The sequence below is a fragment of the Artemia sp. Qi Xiang Cuo genome, chromosome 20, assembly GCF_049724085.1.
Source record: "Artemia sp. Qi Xiang Cuo chromosome 20, ASM4972408v1, whole genome shotgun sequence".
Taxonomy (NCBI): Eukaryota; Metazoa; Arthropoda; class Branchiopoda; order Anostraca; family Artemiidae; genus Artemia; species Artemia sp. Qi Xiang Cuo.
The window spans coordinates 45,835,492-45,854,612 of NC_142813.1; the positions used below are offsets into that span (position 1 = coordinate 45,835,492).

Here is a 19,121-nt window from a genome sequence, read left to right on the forward strand (position 1 = left end):
AACTCCCTCTTTGATACTCAAAACTCCGAGAATAATTTCAAGCCTCCCCCCTTGCACTAGAAATTTATTTGGTGTGTCGTCTATCAAAAGTAACTATATAAAAATAGTGGTCGTAGGAAACAGAAAGAGAGCGAGTTCCTGCGGGAATTGTTGGCTATAATTTTTTTTCACTTCTTCAAACATTCAGATTCACCAAACAGCAACAAATGAAATAGATATCCTCTGTACTCTTTAGACACTCGCAGGGACGTATCTAGAGCAAAATCTTGGGTGGGGGGCCCAATGTGACAATGGCACCAATAAGCAAAATCTTAGGGGGGGGGGGGGGATATGACAAAAGTGCCAATAATTGACCAAATTGACAAATTTATTTTAAAAAAAGAGTGAAAACCGAAAAAATAAATAAATGTCAATAAATAACTTTGAATAACCTATAGAATTTTGGGTTTTATATTCAATACCTCAATGCTCTATACCTCTTGTTTTATTCAATTTATTTAATGTTCTAATGTCAATGAGCTTTATAAGCCGATGTTCTATAAGGATTGAATATTGTGTTCTATCTATGGACTGGACAACTTGGCTTTATTTACCATAGAGGTAAATATTTTCCAACTTTTATTTATTTTCCATATATAGCACCAAATGAAGTCCGCCAAAATTTGAGAAGTTCAATATCAGTAAATTACTTGACCGTCTGTAAGCATATAGGAAACACCCCCCTGTTTTCTTCTTAGAAAAAAAAAATTAATGTTAATAAATAACTTTAAATAGCCTATAGAATTTTGGGTTGTATATTCAATATCTCAATGCTCTATACCTCTTGTTTTATTCAATTTATTTAAGATTTTATTGTCAATGAGCTTTATAAGCCGATGTTCTATGAGAATAGAACATTGAGTTCTATTTGTAAAACAAAGTTGGACTCGATAACTTTCCTTAATTTACCGTAGGGCACCATATATAACAACCAAATAAAAGTTAATGCCTGCCACAATGTGAGATTGTGCCACAATACTTGCCACGATTTCAAAATCAATAATTTACATAACCATCTGAAATCACTTGGATGACACACCCCTTTTTTCTTCTTGAAAAACTGAAGAAAAGTTAACAAATAATGAAATATGTGTAATTTACATGCTATGGACGAGCTACTATTTCACCAGCGTTTTGTTGGGCGTTATTGCTTCACCAGCGCGTTGTTTCACCAGTGTTTTCTTGGGCGTTATTTTACGTTCAGTTATCAATAAGTTGTAGAAATTACACAATATGATAAATAATTGTAATTATATATTAGTAATGATAAGTAATTACTATGCAGTACATAAATAATAAAAGTTAGTAGTAATTAGTAAAAGTAATGATAATATCAGTAATTATAAGCAATAAATTTGTCTATAAACTATAGTAACCAAATAAATAATTCAGTAATTAATAAACTGTTTTTTTTTCTGTGGCTGTAAGATAGTTGAACCTCATTGTATCTATTTTAGAAAAGTTAAAAATTAGACGAATATTGTGAAATTTTAAGTTTTCCAATTTCTTGAGTGTCTAGATATTCCTGAATCTCCTAATGATTTCTATAGAAATTGTAAGTTTTCAGGTCCTTAGTAAGTGCACCTTACAATGGCATATACCTACTTTTAGGTAATGATAACCGTAGGTAATATTCACCTAATTGAATGCCAGTACACTCGTACTTTCTTACATTCTTTTTTTTTACTTAGTAAATAATACTTCACAATATATTCAGAGAAAATATTGTGAAAAAAGAAATTAATGGAAATTCAAATTAAAAATATACAAGTTATTTTACCTGTTAACAGCATGCTATCTTTCAACCTGCTTATCGACGTCCTACCTACCGACATACCGCAAAATGTTTCTCAGGAAAACAGTAGTTTTTGTATTTTTTGTGCGCGCTGATAGATGGTTCACTGATGACATCTATTTTGAGACAACAAAAAATAGATGGTGTGTTTATGTAGGTTGTTAGTTTTACAAATATCCGTTGCGTACATTTTACAGTAGTGTGTGCTTTCTGAATTTTAGTTGACTGCAAATCGAAATAGTTTATTTTTTTCAATTCGAATTCGAAGTGCATTTCGAATTTGAAATAGGACAAATCGATGTCTAGCACATTACCTTATTATATGAAAAAGACAAACAAAGGTAAGAACTGACCGTGAAACGAACAAAGAAAAAAATTTAACTTTTACTGCTTTTAGGTTACAGGACTAGACAGGAAAGAGGATGGTCTAATCCCTGGATATGTCTTTACTATCATTGCCATATCCGTTCTTCAACATCTTTATGTAGTACCTGTCATTGCAGAAATGGCCTCTGAAACGAATTTGTGTAAGTATCCCAAAACTATCAATGCGACACCTGACTAGTATGCTTGTGACCTCTTTAATATCCGTCTATTCTTTGCCTTATATACCCTCAGCAGACGGGTATCCAGATTACAGCTCATTTCAACCGAAATAAGCTGCTTATTATAAGTATCTTGTTATGCAGCGATATAAGCAGCTTATTATACAAAGATATTCAATAGGAAGGACCAAAGTGATTCAACATCCCTCCCACGATCAATATCTGTATTAGTATCTATTTGCAGCTGGGAAGTCTCTCATGAACTTGAGGCTGGCTTTTAGGTAGCTGTGCCATGTTTTGCTTGGAGTTATTTTACATTTTCATAATTTCTCTGTGAGCCACAATAATGTTTGAAGCTTTGACGTGAGGGTGCCTTGTTGGTTGATATGATTAAAAGAAACTAGATTTTTCAATCACAGTGTGTAGCTAATGATAGGGCTTCAGTTTTGTGAATTCTCATACAATTGTGTTTGTTGATGTTTCAACTATACCTACTGTTAGATTTTTTCTCCAAGTCACTGTTGATCTCCCATATCATTTACCCATACAGAGTCTCTTCTTAAAAATCACTGTCTGTCTCCCATAATCCTCTGCAATGGACATAAATCCAGCAGAGAACATGTCAGATTATAGTAACATATTTTCGCCAAAAAATGTTACATATCCCAAATTCTTTTGGTTTTTGATGGGATATTCTCAATATTTATGTGTATTCTGAAGCTCAATGTCATACACGAAAACAAACGAGACTAATGCAATTGAAAAAAAAAAATTACTTTTTACAGGTCTCTAAGCATTTTAAAATAAGATTATCTATTGCCACCATGTATTGAGAAGAGGTTGATTTTACCATCCCTAGTAGCAGGTAATTCATTACCACTGTTGAACAAACTGTTTTTCCTGTTAAATTCACCAGTTCATTCATTTAAAAAGAAAATATCCCAATCCATCCCCTAAAATGCTACTACTACTACTAATTCAGTACAGCACCAAGCCGCCTGGCCAACACAGCTGCTAACACTCATCCATCCCAACATATTCAAGGATTCCCTTATTACACTCTCCTAAGGTGTCCGGATTTCTTTTAAATCTTTTCCTACGACTGCTTCTTACCCATTCGTGGATGAGATGCTTTTTGTCTGGGCCTATATGGTTGGCCGAAAACGAAGATCTTATGTAATCTGTCATCTTTCATCCACAGAACATATCTTAGCCATCTCAACCTTTCTCTCATTATAGCCCTTGAAAGCGGGATAGAACCACGCTTGTCGTAAAGCCTACTGTTTGAAATACAGTCAGTCAGGTGGTACCCAGAATGATCCGTAGGCAATTCCCCTGGAAAACATCCAACAAATCCTCATCCGTCTCTCAAAGCCCCCATGTTTCAGGACCCTATTTGACCACTGTCGTCACTGTAGCTTCCAATATTCTAATCTTGGTTTATGGACTTATCTTCCTATTCTTCCAAACATTTTTCAATCTTGAGAGAAAAACATACATGGGGATTGGCTATTCTACTTTTAATATCTTTACTGCATCCACCATCTACTAATGATGCTACCCAGGTAAATGAAGCTAACCATTTGATTGGTCTCCTTGCCTCCCAGCAACGCCTCTTCACCTATCCACAATGTAAGCGACTTAATTTTCTTAACATTAATTTTCAAAATCTCTTACACCGTGAAATGTCAAAACCTCCAAAAAATCATTTATTTTTCTATTGTCATCACTCAAATCATCAGCATAATCTAAGTCTAGGAGAGTTTTGCTTTCCTATTTGATTCCAAGCTCTTCTATAGCCTTTACCGATTCTTTGTCCTTAGCACAAAGTCAATCAAAATGAATTATATGAATCGGAATGCAACGCAACCATGCTTAACTGCTGATTCAATATGAAACCTTTTACTAACCTCATTTCCTGCCTTAACCACAGAAATGTTACTCTTGTATATAGTACTATAGTACTAATCACTTTGTTGTGTTTATCTAGTATGCCATACGAAGATAGGACTTTCACTAAAGCTCTTCTGTCAGCTGAATCAAACTCTTTTTCATAATATATAAAACTGAGAACTAAAGGGGCCTGATGACTCAAACACTTCTTAGATATTAATCTTAGAGTGAAAATTTGGTCGACACATCCTCTACCTCACTGTTCTTCTCTTAAAACTTTTTTCTGCAGGATCTCCAAGTCTAAAAAGTATCATCATGATAAGTGATTTACTTCCTACAGAAATCAACTAATGCCTCTATAATTACCACACTCACTCTTATCACCTTTCTTATAGAGGGGTTTCATAGTTTTGCTAAGTCGCTAGGTACTTTCCGTTATTCAAAAATCTTATTCATAATCGCTTGTAATTTATCTTTATGTTTGCAACCACCATACTTTAAAAGCTCATTCACAACAGTATTAGCATCTGGGGCCTTATTATTTGTTCATCCTTTTAGTGTGTTTAGAGAGGATTAGTGTCTCTAATCCTCGCTTGCGAAACAAATCTTCCTTCACTTCAATAGTGTCAAAAAGTTTTGCATTCTTTTTATGTCATTTCCTGTAAGTGGGCTTCCTTTCTAACTTTTCTCCCTATGACACCATTGGCTACTTCACAGTTTTTTTTTTAATTATTTCATCCATCTTCCACATTGTTAAATTTCTCTCCAATTTAATGTTCAACTGCTTCTCAAAGTTTCGCTCTAGTTCTCTTCCTCTAGTCTACCAACGTCATAAATTCCTGGGAGGTAGTTACTTTTCCTAAATTTCAGCTTTATACTAACCCTGGCAAAACCAAGAAATGAATCTGAAAATGACAAACAAGTCTATGGCCAGTAAAGAAAAATGAAGAAAACAAAAATCAAAAGAATATTTCGCCTGTATAAAACAAGCCGTCTTCAGCGATAGAAAAAGGAGAAAAAAGAAGTAGAATCTAAAAGTAAAAACTCTAAGTTAAAGATATATATAAAACTAAAACAGACTAACTAAAATTTATATATACAATTGCATATACAATTGCTAGCACCCTCATAAAACCAGAAACTTTTCTGGCCAGTTGCTTTTCTGGTTTCATGAGGGTAGCTGGAAACTGTATATGTGAGTAGTTTTTAATATAAATTTTAGTTAGTCTGTTTTAGTTTTTCCATGCTGAAGACGCCTTGTTTTAAACCGGGGAAATATTCGTTTGATTTTTGTTCTCTTCGTTTTCCTTTACTGGCCATAGACCCGTTTGGAATTTTCAGATTCATTTCTTGGTTTTGTCATCACTGGCAAGTTCGGCTTTAGATCTTTTATATATTAACCCTAGACTGTTTTCCAGAGAAATTGCTTAAGGATTGTTCTTGGTACCTGGCTGACTGACTATATTTCAAACAATAAAATATACGAAAAATGTGGTTCAATACCGCTCTCTAGGGCTATAATGAAAGAAAGGTTGAGGTGGCTAGGGCACGTTGTGCAGATGAAGTATGACAGATTGCCGAAGATTGTTCTTTTCAGCCAACCGAAAGATTTAAAGGAAATGGGAACTTCTTGGGAGGGTGGAAAAAGGGAGGCTTTGCATACATTGGGATGGATGGAGATTGGGAGGTGCGTAGCTGTGTTGGCCTCAGGTGGCTTGGTGCTGCGATGAGTTGTTAGCAGTAGTAGTAGTAGTCTACTGCATTGGGATCTATACTTTTAACATTAATATCAGCAAACCTATATACCCTAGGATTTTGAATTGATCCTTATAACTTAATCAATAGGTCGACCGTCTTACCATCACATGAGTACCATATTAACTTTTGGGCCATCTACTTTCAAAAACTGTATTGATTATAACTAGAATCCTATACCTACAAAATTTGTAGCAGTTTATACCGTTACAATTTTCCTTTCCTAAACAGAATTTAACTTGTCTAGGATACCATCTACCCTTATTTCTACCAACCTGAGCATTACAATCCCATTATAAAAGTGGCATATTTCTACCTGGGATCTAGTCATTTTATTCCTGTACCTGTGAGTACTAAAGGGGCAAAATACTGAAGGAACACTTACTACTAATACCACTGAAAATTCATTGTAGCCAAGGCCTTAAGGGTCCACGTTCCTCTTTCGCCCCTCTCTGTTCAGAGCTTTACTCTTCAATCCCTCCTAAGAAATGTCTTTTAATCTTTTCTTATGATGTTTTCCCAGCCAATTTGGGGACATCCTGATTTGGGTTTGGCTCAAATTGTTTGGGGATGATGAGTATCAATTTTACTGAGGGATCGTTTGAAATGTTCTCAGTTTGCTATCCCTCAACTCTTCACTGGCTTTTATGATTTTAAAAAGGAAAATTTTTCTTAGGCCTTTGGCAAGCCTAGATCTAGAGTCCTTTGTGTTAAGTTTAGTCATTTCACAGAGTATTAAATTAAAGGTAGACTGAAGAGACCTCCTTCAGGCCATCCTAATTATTCTATAGATGGCTCTGTCTTCCATTTTCTTTGAACTTGGTGTATACGCTGAGAATTTCTTAATTTATCTCTTAATTTAGCTGATACACTAGGCTCCAACCGAAATTGGAAAGCAAAGTTTCTACGAAACTTTAGAGAAAGGAGGAATTCTTTTCCTTTTTTCCCCAATGAAACCATAAAAAATGAGTATTTTTCAATTAAAGAAAAACCCAGAAAGGATATTTTTCAAAATCTAAGGGGACGTGCAATTTTTCCCTGGGGGAATAGAAAAATTTCAGAAGGGTCCAATAATATTTTTTTTTTTTTATTTGAATAAGAAGTGCACAGAAATTAAGCAAATTATTAAATTAAGCAATATATATATATATATATATATATATATATATATATATATATATATATATATATATATATATATATATATATATATATATATATATATATGTATGTATATATATATATTGAGCATTGTTCTTTTATTTTTTGAAACATTGCAAAAAAGAAAATCACTATAATAACGAAGGTAAATAACCAATGAAAATAAGCTGAATGTTTAATATACAATGATATTAACCCCTGGGAATATTACCAATTCAAGATTCTACATTTTATTTAATGTAAATTTTTCGTCCATTGTTACAACTGAAAAAGGGTTTAAAATATATTTCATTTTCAGAAATGCGCAAATGACGCAATAGACCTTAGAAAGTTTATGGTTAGGTGGGTGGGGGCAGTAGCCCAACTCCTGTTTGTAGTATGTTCTGTCCGTTTTAAGTTGGACTTCAGCATTAATTTTAGTCTGTTCGTTTTAGGATTTATTTATCTATCTATATCAATATCTGTTATCTTTATGTTTGATGTGATTATTTATTTTAATTTCTGTTCGGTTTGGGTTTCATTTATTCCTTGATAGTAATTTCTGGTTGATGTAGTAATATATCAGTATAGTGATATAATATATAATATAGTGATTCTGAATTATAGTAAGTTTGACTTACGATAGGATTTTATTTCTACTCGTCTTAAGTTTTAATATTGCTCTTTACTTTTCTTTGAAACCCTTCTTTTTTAGAATTTTTTTTTTTTTAATTAAGATCTTTTCGTTTGGTGATTGCCAAAGTTATTTTATTGGTTAATATTACGAATATTTTTCCAGCTTATCAGTTTTTGACACAAAAATAAAAATATCGGATTCTAGTTTAAATGTCTTAAGTTGCATAAGGCGATCCTGGCGTCGGCTTTTATTGCATTCAATATAACTATTGCATGATTTTTTTTTTTCAATTTTATATCAAGGTTTGGAATGGTTCTTGAACTAAAGTTTATATTACATAATAACGTAGATATAACATAATAACATAGATAATTATGATAATAATAATCATAAAGATAATAAGATAATACCATAAAGACAATAAGATAAAGATAAAGATCATAACATAAAGATAATAAGATAATAATAATGTAGATAATAACATAATAACAAAGATTTAACGATAATAACATAGATAATATATTTGAAATAATCTTCATGGGAAAATGATTCAAAAACTACGTATAAAACAAATTAAATAAGAGAATCAATATATCAGAGGCATCAGTCAGCTCGTTTTATTTCTGACTCTATATGCTCTTTTGTGACTTTGACCCCAGCGTTTTTAGGTGTGGTGTACAACAGATGTCACTCTGAAAACCTGGATGCACATAATATCTTTTGATTGAGTTCAACAGCACCCGCTGAAAGTTGAAATTTAGTAATAGCTGCTCTTGATTAGTTTCAAATACGTTATTTTGACAACCTGGATCGAATAGTGTTGTTCGCTTTATTTCGACATTCCTCGAAAATTTCAACTTGTACCCTTATTGTTTCTGAGATATTCCACACATGATTTTGACAACTTGGATGCAAATAGTAGCTTTTGGTTTAGTTCAACAGTTTCCTCGACATTCTGTCAAAGTTTCAACTTAATACCATCAGCTGTCCTAATATTTTGCAGATACATCCTTTTGAAAACTGGGATGCACACGGTCTCTTTTGATGATGAAACTCATCATCCCCCTAAGAAAGTTTCAAATTGATATCCTTACCTGTTCCTGAGATAAAGCAGATATGCCGATTTGACAACCTGGAAGCACATAGCGTCTTTTGATTTAGCTCAATATCCTGATCGATATTTCCTGAAAGTTTTGATTTAATAGTATTAGCCGTTCATGAGATATTACAGATGCCCTTTTGGCAAACTGGATGCACCTAGTATGTTTTGATTTAGTCTAAGATCTCCTTAAACATTCTCTGAAAGTTTCAACGCAATACGCTTGGCAGTTCTTGAGATATTATGGACACGTCGTTTTGAGTGATTGGAGGGATTTAGCTCAACATTTCCCTCAACATTCCTTGAAGTTTTTAGCTTAATAACCTTGGGATCGAAAGGGTGGTTTTTTTTTTCAGTTCATCAATTTAAAAAACAATAAATTTTTTTATACAACCTATTCATAAATGTAAGAAAAGGCACTAAAATAGAAAGGAAATTAAATCTTTATTTACTCTTCCCGAATAAAACTGTTTCCCCAACGTTCAATTGCTCTGCAATTAAAAACTCATCAGGTTACACTTTTCTTTCTCAATTTTAGTTCTTGTCTTTTGACTTGTTTGTTTATTGGTTTAGTTTCTGAGTGACTCATTTCTTTATTATACTCCTTCATTGCTTTTTTCATTCATGCTCCTCATTATTTCTCTCAATTCTTGCATTGATTCTTTCATCTTTCTTGCTTTCATTACTTTTTTTATTTCTATACTTCTTTTGCCAGCTCTCTCATTATACTTCTCTCAATTTATATATTTCAATATTTCTTTCATTTTTAGTAAACTGGAAGCCGAACGAAAAGCTTTTAAACGTTGGACGTCTCTGGCATTCATTTTGGATGGCAATTCAGAACTTTCCATTCAGGTCGGGTGTTGTTTCTGTCAACCATAGAATTCTACCTAAACGTATTGAACGATCCTGGGGTTCTAAACGTCTCGCAGTTGAATGTACGTATATTTGAGTATCAGCCGTCAAAAGTTAAAACACAGCACGGATCCCAGTGTTCCGCTTCCAAAAATGACCTTTTTGCCCTCCCCCGACGAAGTCCTGAATTTCTGGAAACTCTCATTGAAATCGTCAAACAATTTTTATATATATATATATCTATTAAGTTCTTTTCATACGTAAGGCCAAGAACAATAACGAAAAGAGGAGTTTTATAGTTATTGATAATTATTTTAGATATTATAATTAGTAAAGCTGTTTTTGCTTTAATTCAAAATTTGTAAAAAATGAATTAAATCATCAGTGTTACTAACCAGTGCGGATGGTAATCAGCCTGGTGTTCTATAATTATATTCTTACCACAGTAGACAGGTTATACAGTATCAACAAATGCTATACTCTCCGTTAAAACAAAAAATGTGAAACACATTTAAAACCACACAAGATTCATACTCCACCTTCGCGCATGCGTGATTCTGATGTACAAATCACGATATGCCTATGGAAAAACCTGATTGAAGGCCGAGTAGCAACAGAACTAGGCTGTGACGACACAGTTCAGAGTCTTTAGACGCGGTATCAAATGTGTGTCATGTTCGGAAAAAGAAGACGCTACAGTCTACAGTGATTATTACTTAAGTCCCGTCCATCCTTGCGGGACGTGTTGGGACAACTCCTTTCGACAGGGCATGAACCACAGCTCGATATGAAGAAGCGTGCTGTCTTGGAGAGTCGTTCGATGTGCTTGCGGTGGGAGGAGTTATCAATCCACCGTTTCCTTGCTGTCTCTGTCCATCAGTTTGAGTGAGATTTCCCGGGAAACGGCGGGTTCATTCTTTTGACATGACCAAGTCACCGTATTTGCTGCTGTTTGATTTTATCAAGAATTTTGTCAGGGGATTTCACCCATCTTTGCATTGTCACGTGGTTGGCGTAGTTCAAGTTCAATCATTTAATTATTAACATATACATGCATATAATTGACATAGGCCCATGGGGAGACAAGCTCGAATAACTAGGCCTACATAAAGATACAATAACAAATTACACTACAATACAAAGATAAACACGACGGCAAAGATACAATAATACAACAGTAATATGAAAGTAGCAGCTATCCCAGGATCCATAAGTAAAAAAAAAATCAATATTATTAAATATAAATTAATACTAGAAGATAGCCGAAAGGCCCACATTCACCCAGAGCAGCAAACAAAACAAAAAACTTAGTCATATTAAAAAGACGCTTAATTAAAAGTAATCCTGAACTAAATGAAATTTAAGATTCCTTTTTATTAAATGGATAGAAGAAAATTTATCAATAAGATCCTTGTGAGTATCCCAGCACCGGGCTATTGACACGAACGGAGCGAATTTAGATCTCTCAGTACTATACTTGTTGGTCTTTGCAATGTGGCGGAGGCTCCGCATCTTGAACGCAAGGAGATTATGCTAATTGTTTATCTTTAGGGCACGGGTCTCACACCTTTACAGAGCAGTCGGCACAATCAGGCCGTTGTAGAGACGGACTTTCAACTGATTTGATGAAAATAAATGGATTTTCATTCTGATAAACATTCCCAAAAATACAAACTAATATTAAAACGAAGGGGTCCATCTTGGTACCGAGTCCAAGCCTGAGTACCGAGTCCGGACTTGGTACCGAGCTTGGAGCTTGGTACCGAGTCCGAGTCTGAGTCCATCGCACTTTAGGTAGTTAGGGGTTGGAATCAGTGACATATCTTTGAAACGTTATGGAGTCGAGCCTGGGGACAATCCCCTCCTCCCTATCTGCTCCATTTTTTATAGCAAATTAAGAATAATGGAGGTGCTGGATAAGGATATTAAGGTTAAAGGAGGTGTAATGGATAATGGATTAACAAGCATAATTAAGGATAATATAGCAAATATAAGGATAATATGTAAATAAAAAGGTAATTAAAAGTCCAAGTGATAATTAAGGTGCATCATCAAATTCAAAATTACATTAAATGTAAATTTTTAATTTAAAAGTCGGTCATTCAAATAGTTATATGTATATATATATATATATATATATATATATATGTATATGTATATATATATATATATATATATATATATATATATATATATATATATAATGTTTTTTTTTGTTTTTTTTTACTAATTTAAGAGGGCTTCTTACCTCGGTTTACTGGAGGTGGTTATTTAGTGGAGGGTTGATTAGGGATAATGATGGTGTATTATGTTAATAGAAATGGTAGTTAAAAATCCAATAATATGGTGATTAAGAATCACCACCAAATTCAAAATGATATAAAATGTTAATTTTTAATTTGAAAGTCTATTATTAACTACTCATTTTTGTTACTAATTTAAGAGGGTTTTATATTAGTTTGTCATTTTTTAATGACAAATTAAATTAAATGGAATACGTCTAGGGTTCCAGCTTTACATGAGGGAACATGTTAAGAAAACAATTCTTACTTCATAATATGCAGAATAATCCTAGTTTACACATTTTGCAGGAGAGAACCTTTATTTTCCCTTCTTTCACTGTTGCACAATTTGTTTTAACAAATTTCTAAAAAATAAACATGGATTCAACCGTATTTTTTCGTTTTCAAATGTTCGATATAACTAATTAAACACCATTAGTGCCATGTTGTTTCGCACAAAAACTTGTCCATAGACAAATAGTGATAAATTAGGTTAGGTTAGTTTAGATGGCGTTTGTTTATAAACACTTTTCAAGACTTAGAGAATAGACACAAAGATTTAGAAATTTGACAGAAAAACTGGAAAACTAGGAAAGAAGTGAAGATAATGGTTCTCCCCCTGTAAGATTTTTTCTGCATATTATGAGGTAAGAATTGTTTTCTTAACATGTTTCTTTATGTATAGCTGGAATCCTAGGCTTATACCAATTAAATCAATTGATTAAATTAGAAAATTAAATTAATTAATTTTAATGACAAATTAAGAGGTTAAAATTTTGTTTGTCATTTTTAGGTCCTGGAGATCCCAAGTTGAATCTATGCCGAGAAATACCCTGTAGAATTGGATACAGTGAGCTAATAAACGCTTTCAAAACCGCCATCTGTTACTTTTGCGTTCCACAGTTGAAGCATGGTCCACTATTTGAAATATTAAGGATGAATGACATCCCTCCTCAACCAGAGCCTCGTCTTCCTCCAGAAGAAAAAGATGAAACTGCTTCTGAAAATAAAGAAATACACGAGACTGGTGAAAGGGAAAATGATGAATTATTCAGTGAGCAGAAGCATATCGATGAAGAAACAAGAGAGTTGATTAGCATAGATGAAGACGCAGATGAGTCAATTCTTGTTAGACTTGATGACGAAGAAGGTATTATTTCTGAAGAAGACGAAGATGTCATAGTTGAAGCAACAGAAGTCGGCCACATGGACATTTCTCGAGAAACTAACAAAGAAAAACTTGTCCACCTTCATACGGATAGATTTGATAAAATAATGATTCGTAAAAAAACAGAGAGCCATGGCGAAGCGTCTGATTCAGACTCGGGAGATGATAATACAATTGATGTGCCAAATATCAATATTACTGATATTCCTTCAATGTCGATACCTGAAGCTAGACAAGCAGCCAATGCACTCAGTAAATCTGACCTTTTCTATAATTTTAGCCCCTCTGTCTTTCTCGATAACAGGGTAAGTATTAAACATACAAGTATATAATTACCTAATCGTGGTACAGCAATAGCTACAACCCAATAAAGGACGAGCCACGGCCCATAGTAACCCAAAAAAAACATTAAAAAACAAAAAAACAAACTGGCAAGTGAGAAAAGATTGCCATTTTTACCTGATTCGGGTATGGTAACCATTATCCAATTAGTCTTAAAAGTAAAATGTTATTTTGAGAACAAAATTCAAAGGAATTTTGAAAAATAGTCTGAAACCCTTCAAAATGATGTCCGATCAAAACGAAACACGCCATTCGAATCACTCTGGCCGAAAATCCTCTTCGGGAAACACAATCTCCTGGCTTGAACAACAAGGAAAAGCACTTGAACTTCTTTTTCTCCGCTGCTAGTGGGGCACTGAAACATAATACAGAGGTATTTAAGGGCTAATTTTAAAGGAAATTGCTTTATCTACTGCCTTTTGTAATTAAAAAAACGTAATATTTAAATAAAATATTTTTTTTTTAAACTGCATCTTCGCATACAAGATGATGGCTGACGTCATAATCGTTGGTGAAAACCATAAATAGCATTATAAGTAATACTGAAACGAAAAAAAATATAGTTAAAAAGAGAAAAACAAGGATTGTATAAGCCAGTGGAAAATAAGGACTAAAATGCAAATATTTCGTTCAAGACCTCCGCTTGACCGTCCTCAGTGCACGATAATAAAATAAAATTACTAATAAAAATCCAAGGATGCTATAAAAAATTTCAAACCTTAACAAAGCACAACTAAAATTTGACGACTCTTTCCATTTAACGGTGAAAGGGTAACTGAGTAAAAAAATACAGTACTGAATGGGAATTCAATTTTTTAATTTATACAGTGCATTTTTAAAAGCTATACGCTTTCCAGGTAAAAAATCGTCACAGATTAGGTTAGGTTGCAAAATGTTATTTTTTTTTTATTGAAGTAAAAACAATCAGAATTAATTAGTTCATTATAAAAAGGGCACTGAGGACGGTCAAGCGGAGGTCTTGACTGAAATATTTGCATTTTAGTCCACATTTTTCACTGGCTTGTATAATCCTCGTTTTGCTCTTTTTAACTAAGTTTTTTTCGTTTCATCATGATTAGCCAGTGTGGTCTCAGAAATTATCCGGCGTGCCTTTCCAAAAACTAACCTGACAAGTATGTGTCAAATAAGAGAGTCATACTTCCGCCATTTACCTGTGCCGCACCCATTTAAACATTTGCCATCTCAATTACTTGGACTGTCTGTCTTGACTTTTCTCTTTCTGCGAATAACAATGTCTTGATGTGACCTAGTACAAAATGCTTGCTAACTTCAACTCAAAATCAACGGAAATTATGTAAAAGTAATGCTATGTCATGACCTCGTTTGCAGCAGGGGTTCGTTATTAACTATATCTAGGTAAGAAAGGCCGAGTACTTTTTCCTGTGTGTGATGTATAGTTATGGTTTCAGCTATGGTATAGTTATAGTTATAGTTATGGTTTATCATGGTTGTATAGTCAAGTATAAATTAAAGTGTCGATGAGATTCTACTAGCTAGTAACTATTCTAAAAGGTATGACGTTATGCTACTGACTACCTGGAAATCAGGTCGGTCATTTGTTTTCTTGCATCTCACTAGAGTTTAGCTTTTTTTTCTTGAAGGATAGCGGACAGTGTCTTATTATGATAACAAAGGAGAGCTAATATTTTCCATTAAAAGATAAATACCCTGTTTTGCCTCACTGCCTGGGGATCGAGTTGAAACTTCCAAAATTGCCCTTCAAATGCGCCCTTAAACAGCTCTCTATGACGTTTCAACGCTCGATTAGTGGTAAAAAAAAACAAGAAAACAAAAGGTGACACATCACTGCTTCCCATGCGAAAAAGTGATTCTCCTTGTCGGTCAAGATGGGGAGATTTTAATTCCCTAGATGGAATTTTCGGCTATGGTGATTCGAATGGTGCAGTTTTCATTTCGATCCAACACCATTTTTACCGCATTTCAAGATATTTCCTGAATTTCCCATAATCATGTATTCGCACCGGACTTTTATCATTAAGCTTAATTGGAATAATAGTTGCCATTCCTGAAACAGGGTCAAGGGACGACTCTTCCTCCCCTGATAGATTTTTTTTTTAAACATGCTTTAAAATTTTTGGTTGCTACGAGCTAGGGTGTGAATGTCCTTTTTTCCCCTTGAATTTTGTCAGCGTTGTCAGGCAACTTTTTCAGTTTTGTGCTAAGTTTGATGGTGACAGGTTAGGTTAGGTTTTTAATCCATTTCTGAGATTTTTAATCTAACCTTGACTTTTACCATCAAAGCTGGCATAAGACTGAAAAACGCTTCATAACTGGTTTACCACTCACTGTAAGTAAAAGCTATTAAAAAAAAAAAAAAAAAAAAAAAAAAAAAAATGCATCTAAACAAAAGGAATTGGAATTTGCTTCTCTCCACAATCTTCTAGTTTTTACCAGGTCTAAAACTCTGCATAGAATCTAACATAATTTGCCAGTTTGCCCTGTCTGCGCGAATACCCTGTCTGCGCCAAATTTCCTCTTAAAAGAAAAACTCATGTACACTTAAGTCCCAAGCGAATTGTTGTATTAGGGTCGTTTTTTAGCATCTAAGATCTTGCATCTTTCTGCAAAGATTATCGTTTTTTAACTCATCTTTGTTCTAAGATCTTGCAGTTCAAGCAAAAATCAGTAACTCTACTGATGATGATGACCGACTGTGTCGTCGAAATATTTAGTCTTTTGTTTTATATTTTCGTTTCACTGTCTAATAAAAGGACCTATCCCTATTTGGAATTCTTATTGATTTCGTCATAGAAAAGGCAGTGTGGTCCTGGAGAATAATAGTAAAGAAAAAACGGTTTGCAAAAAGTGTGAAGAATGCCATTTTTCTGCCATATAGAACAATGATGAGAGAACTTTGATGAAATACTAATCATTGATCTCAGACCGCTGATCAAAGCAGAATGATGAGAGACGTTTCCATAAAAATAACGAAAGATGCAAGATCTTCGCACATTGATGAGTGAAAAAACGGCCCTATTGTTCATTCAAATGCTGTAGTCGGTATTTAAGTGCCATGGAATATTCCATAAAAGTTGACTGTTCTTGCTTCGTGAAATAAAGTAAAAATATGATTTAATCATTTTAATTAATTAATTACTTTAATTTAAATAATTACTTTAATTTAAATAATTATTTTAATTTAAATAATTACTTTAATTTAAATAATTATTTTAATTTAAATAATTACTTTAATTAATCTGACTTAGTTGAGTAATTACTTATTTCACATTAATTTTTCATTAACTCAAATAGGTTAAGACTTAAAACCAACTGCCAGAAAAAATCCCCTGGAAACGTCTGTATACTTCCCAATAACCAATACTATATGTAAACAATGGGCAAAGTTCATAACTTGCAGCCCTTCCCCCGGGGACTCTGGGGAACTAAGTCATCCTCAAAGACATACTTATTATATTTTTGACCATGCTGAACAAAATGACCATCTCAAAGCTTTGATAGGGTGACTTTGGGGAAAAAATGAACGTGTGAGGGGCCTTAGTTGCCCTTAGTTTTTTGGTCACTTAAAAACGGCACTAGAACGCTTAATTTCCGTTCGAATGAGCCCTCTCGTGATATTCTAGGACCACTGGGTCGATACGATCGCCCGTTGAAAGAAAGCAAAAAAAAGCAAATAAACACGCATCCATGATCTTTCTTGGGGCAAAGAATACAAAATTCCACATTTTTGCAGATAGTAGCTTGAAATCTCTATTGTCGGGTTCTCTGATACGCTGAATCTGATGGTGTTATTTTCATGAAGGTTCTATGACTTTTAGGGGGTGTTTCCCCCTTTTTTTTAAAATAAGGCAAATTTTCCCGGTTACTTAAACTTTTGATAGGTAAAACTAAACTTGATAAAACTTGTATATTTGAAATCAGCATAAGAATCTGATTCTTTTGATGTATTTATTAGCATCAAAATTGCGTTTTTTGTCCATCTTTCCCATTCTTCGTCGAAATTAAATAAGCAAGACCAGGTTTTCGAGTTTCGGTTACTGATAGCCGGGTCGCTTCTTACTTAAAGTTCGTTACCACGAACTGTTTGATCATCCCTGAATCACAAAGCCCGTTTAATCAGAATAAATAGGTATTTTGAAATTACTAAAAATACTTTAACATGAAGAGCGAGGTATTGAGGAGGGGACGAACCCCCTCATTTACATAATAATTTCTGTTCGTTTTAAGTTTTGATTTTTCTCCTCACTTTCAGTTGAAAACTCGTTTTTTATTTATTTTCTGTTTTTTTTTTTTTTTAATAAAGCTGGGAAATCCAGCGCCCCTTCATGGAAATTCTCTTCCCCCATGAAAAATTCCTCCATGGAATGATCCTCCCACGTAACCCATCCCCCCACCTCCCCCCCCCCACCAGAAAAAATCCCCCTGAAAACGTCTGTATACTCTCCAATACCCAGTACTATATGTAAACAATGGGCAAAGTTCATAACTTACAGCCCTTCCCTCGGGGACTGTGGGGGATTAAGTCGTTCTGAAAGACACAGTTAGTAGATATAAAATGGCTATCTCAAAATTTTGATCCGGTGACTTTGGGAAAAGAATGTGCATGGGAGGGGGCCGTCCAATTTTTTTTGGTCACTTAAAAATGGAACTAGAACTTTAATTTCCTTTCGAATGAGCCTCCTCACGAAGTTCTAGGAATTCTAGGAACACTGGGTCGATAATATCACCCCTGGGAAAAAAACAGCAAATAAACACGCATCCATCATCTTTCTTCTGGCAAAAAATACAAAATTCCATATTTGTGCAGATACAGTAGAGTTCTCTGATACACTGAAATTGATCTGTAATTTTAAGATTCTATGACTTTTAGTGTTTGTTTCCCCTTTTTTAAAATGAGACAAATCTTCTCAGACTCGTAAATTTTGATGGGTAGAACAGCATAAAAATCCAATTCTTTTGATGTATCGGTTGGTGTTGAAATTCCGTTTTTTGGAGTTTCAGTTACTATTGAGCGGGTCGCTCCTTACTTACAGTTCGTTACCACGAACTGTTTGATATTATTATTACGATATTATAATATTCAAGAGCGTTATAAGATAAGATTTTTTCTTAGTTTTCAAGCCTTTCTGTAAACTTGCTAAACAAGAGTCTGGAAAGAAAATATAAAAAGCAAACATTCATAAACATATTTTATTATTTAGAATTATTAATTTTTGTTTAACTTAAACAACTTCTGAAAATTTTTATCTGTCATCAGAATCATAAATTAAATTTATTTATTTGACTCCTAGTTGCACATACGGAAATTTGGGTTTAAAATATACTTTTGAGCCCTTAAATCACTTAGGGTGCGTCCTAACCCTCCCCGAAAACTTGAAAATTTTCCTATAATTTCCAATATTTTTTACTTTGTTTCGGTATGCTTGTCGTTGTTTGAGGCCTCTTCTTAAAAGAAAGGGTACTTGCCTGTTCTATGATAATATTTGATTACCTTGTTGTATGTTTTCATTGACATAATTTTATTATATGCTAATTGTAGGATTTGTAATTTTTTTGAAACATATCTGTTTT

General features: G+C 33.8%; 1 protein-coding gene across 1 annotated transcript in view; it reads left to right on the forward strand.

Moving 5' to 3' along the window:
* Nucleotides 1–19,121, forward strand: part of LOC148940274 (terminal uridylyltransferase 4-like) — a 56,171-nt gene that overhangs the window by 11,812 nt on the left and 25,238 nt on the right. The window contains exons 3-5 of the mRNA XM_089106121.1: nt 2,232–2,361; nt 9,674–9,841; nt 12,834–13,513. Of these exons, the coding sequence (XP_088962247.1) occupies nt 2,232–2,361; nt 9,674–9,841; nt 12,834–13,513 (978 nt within the window). The remainder of the gene's footprint in view (nt 1–2,231; nt 2,362–9,673; nt 9,842–12,833; nt 13,514–19,121) is intronic.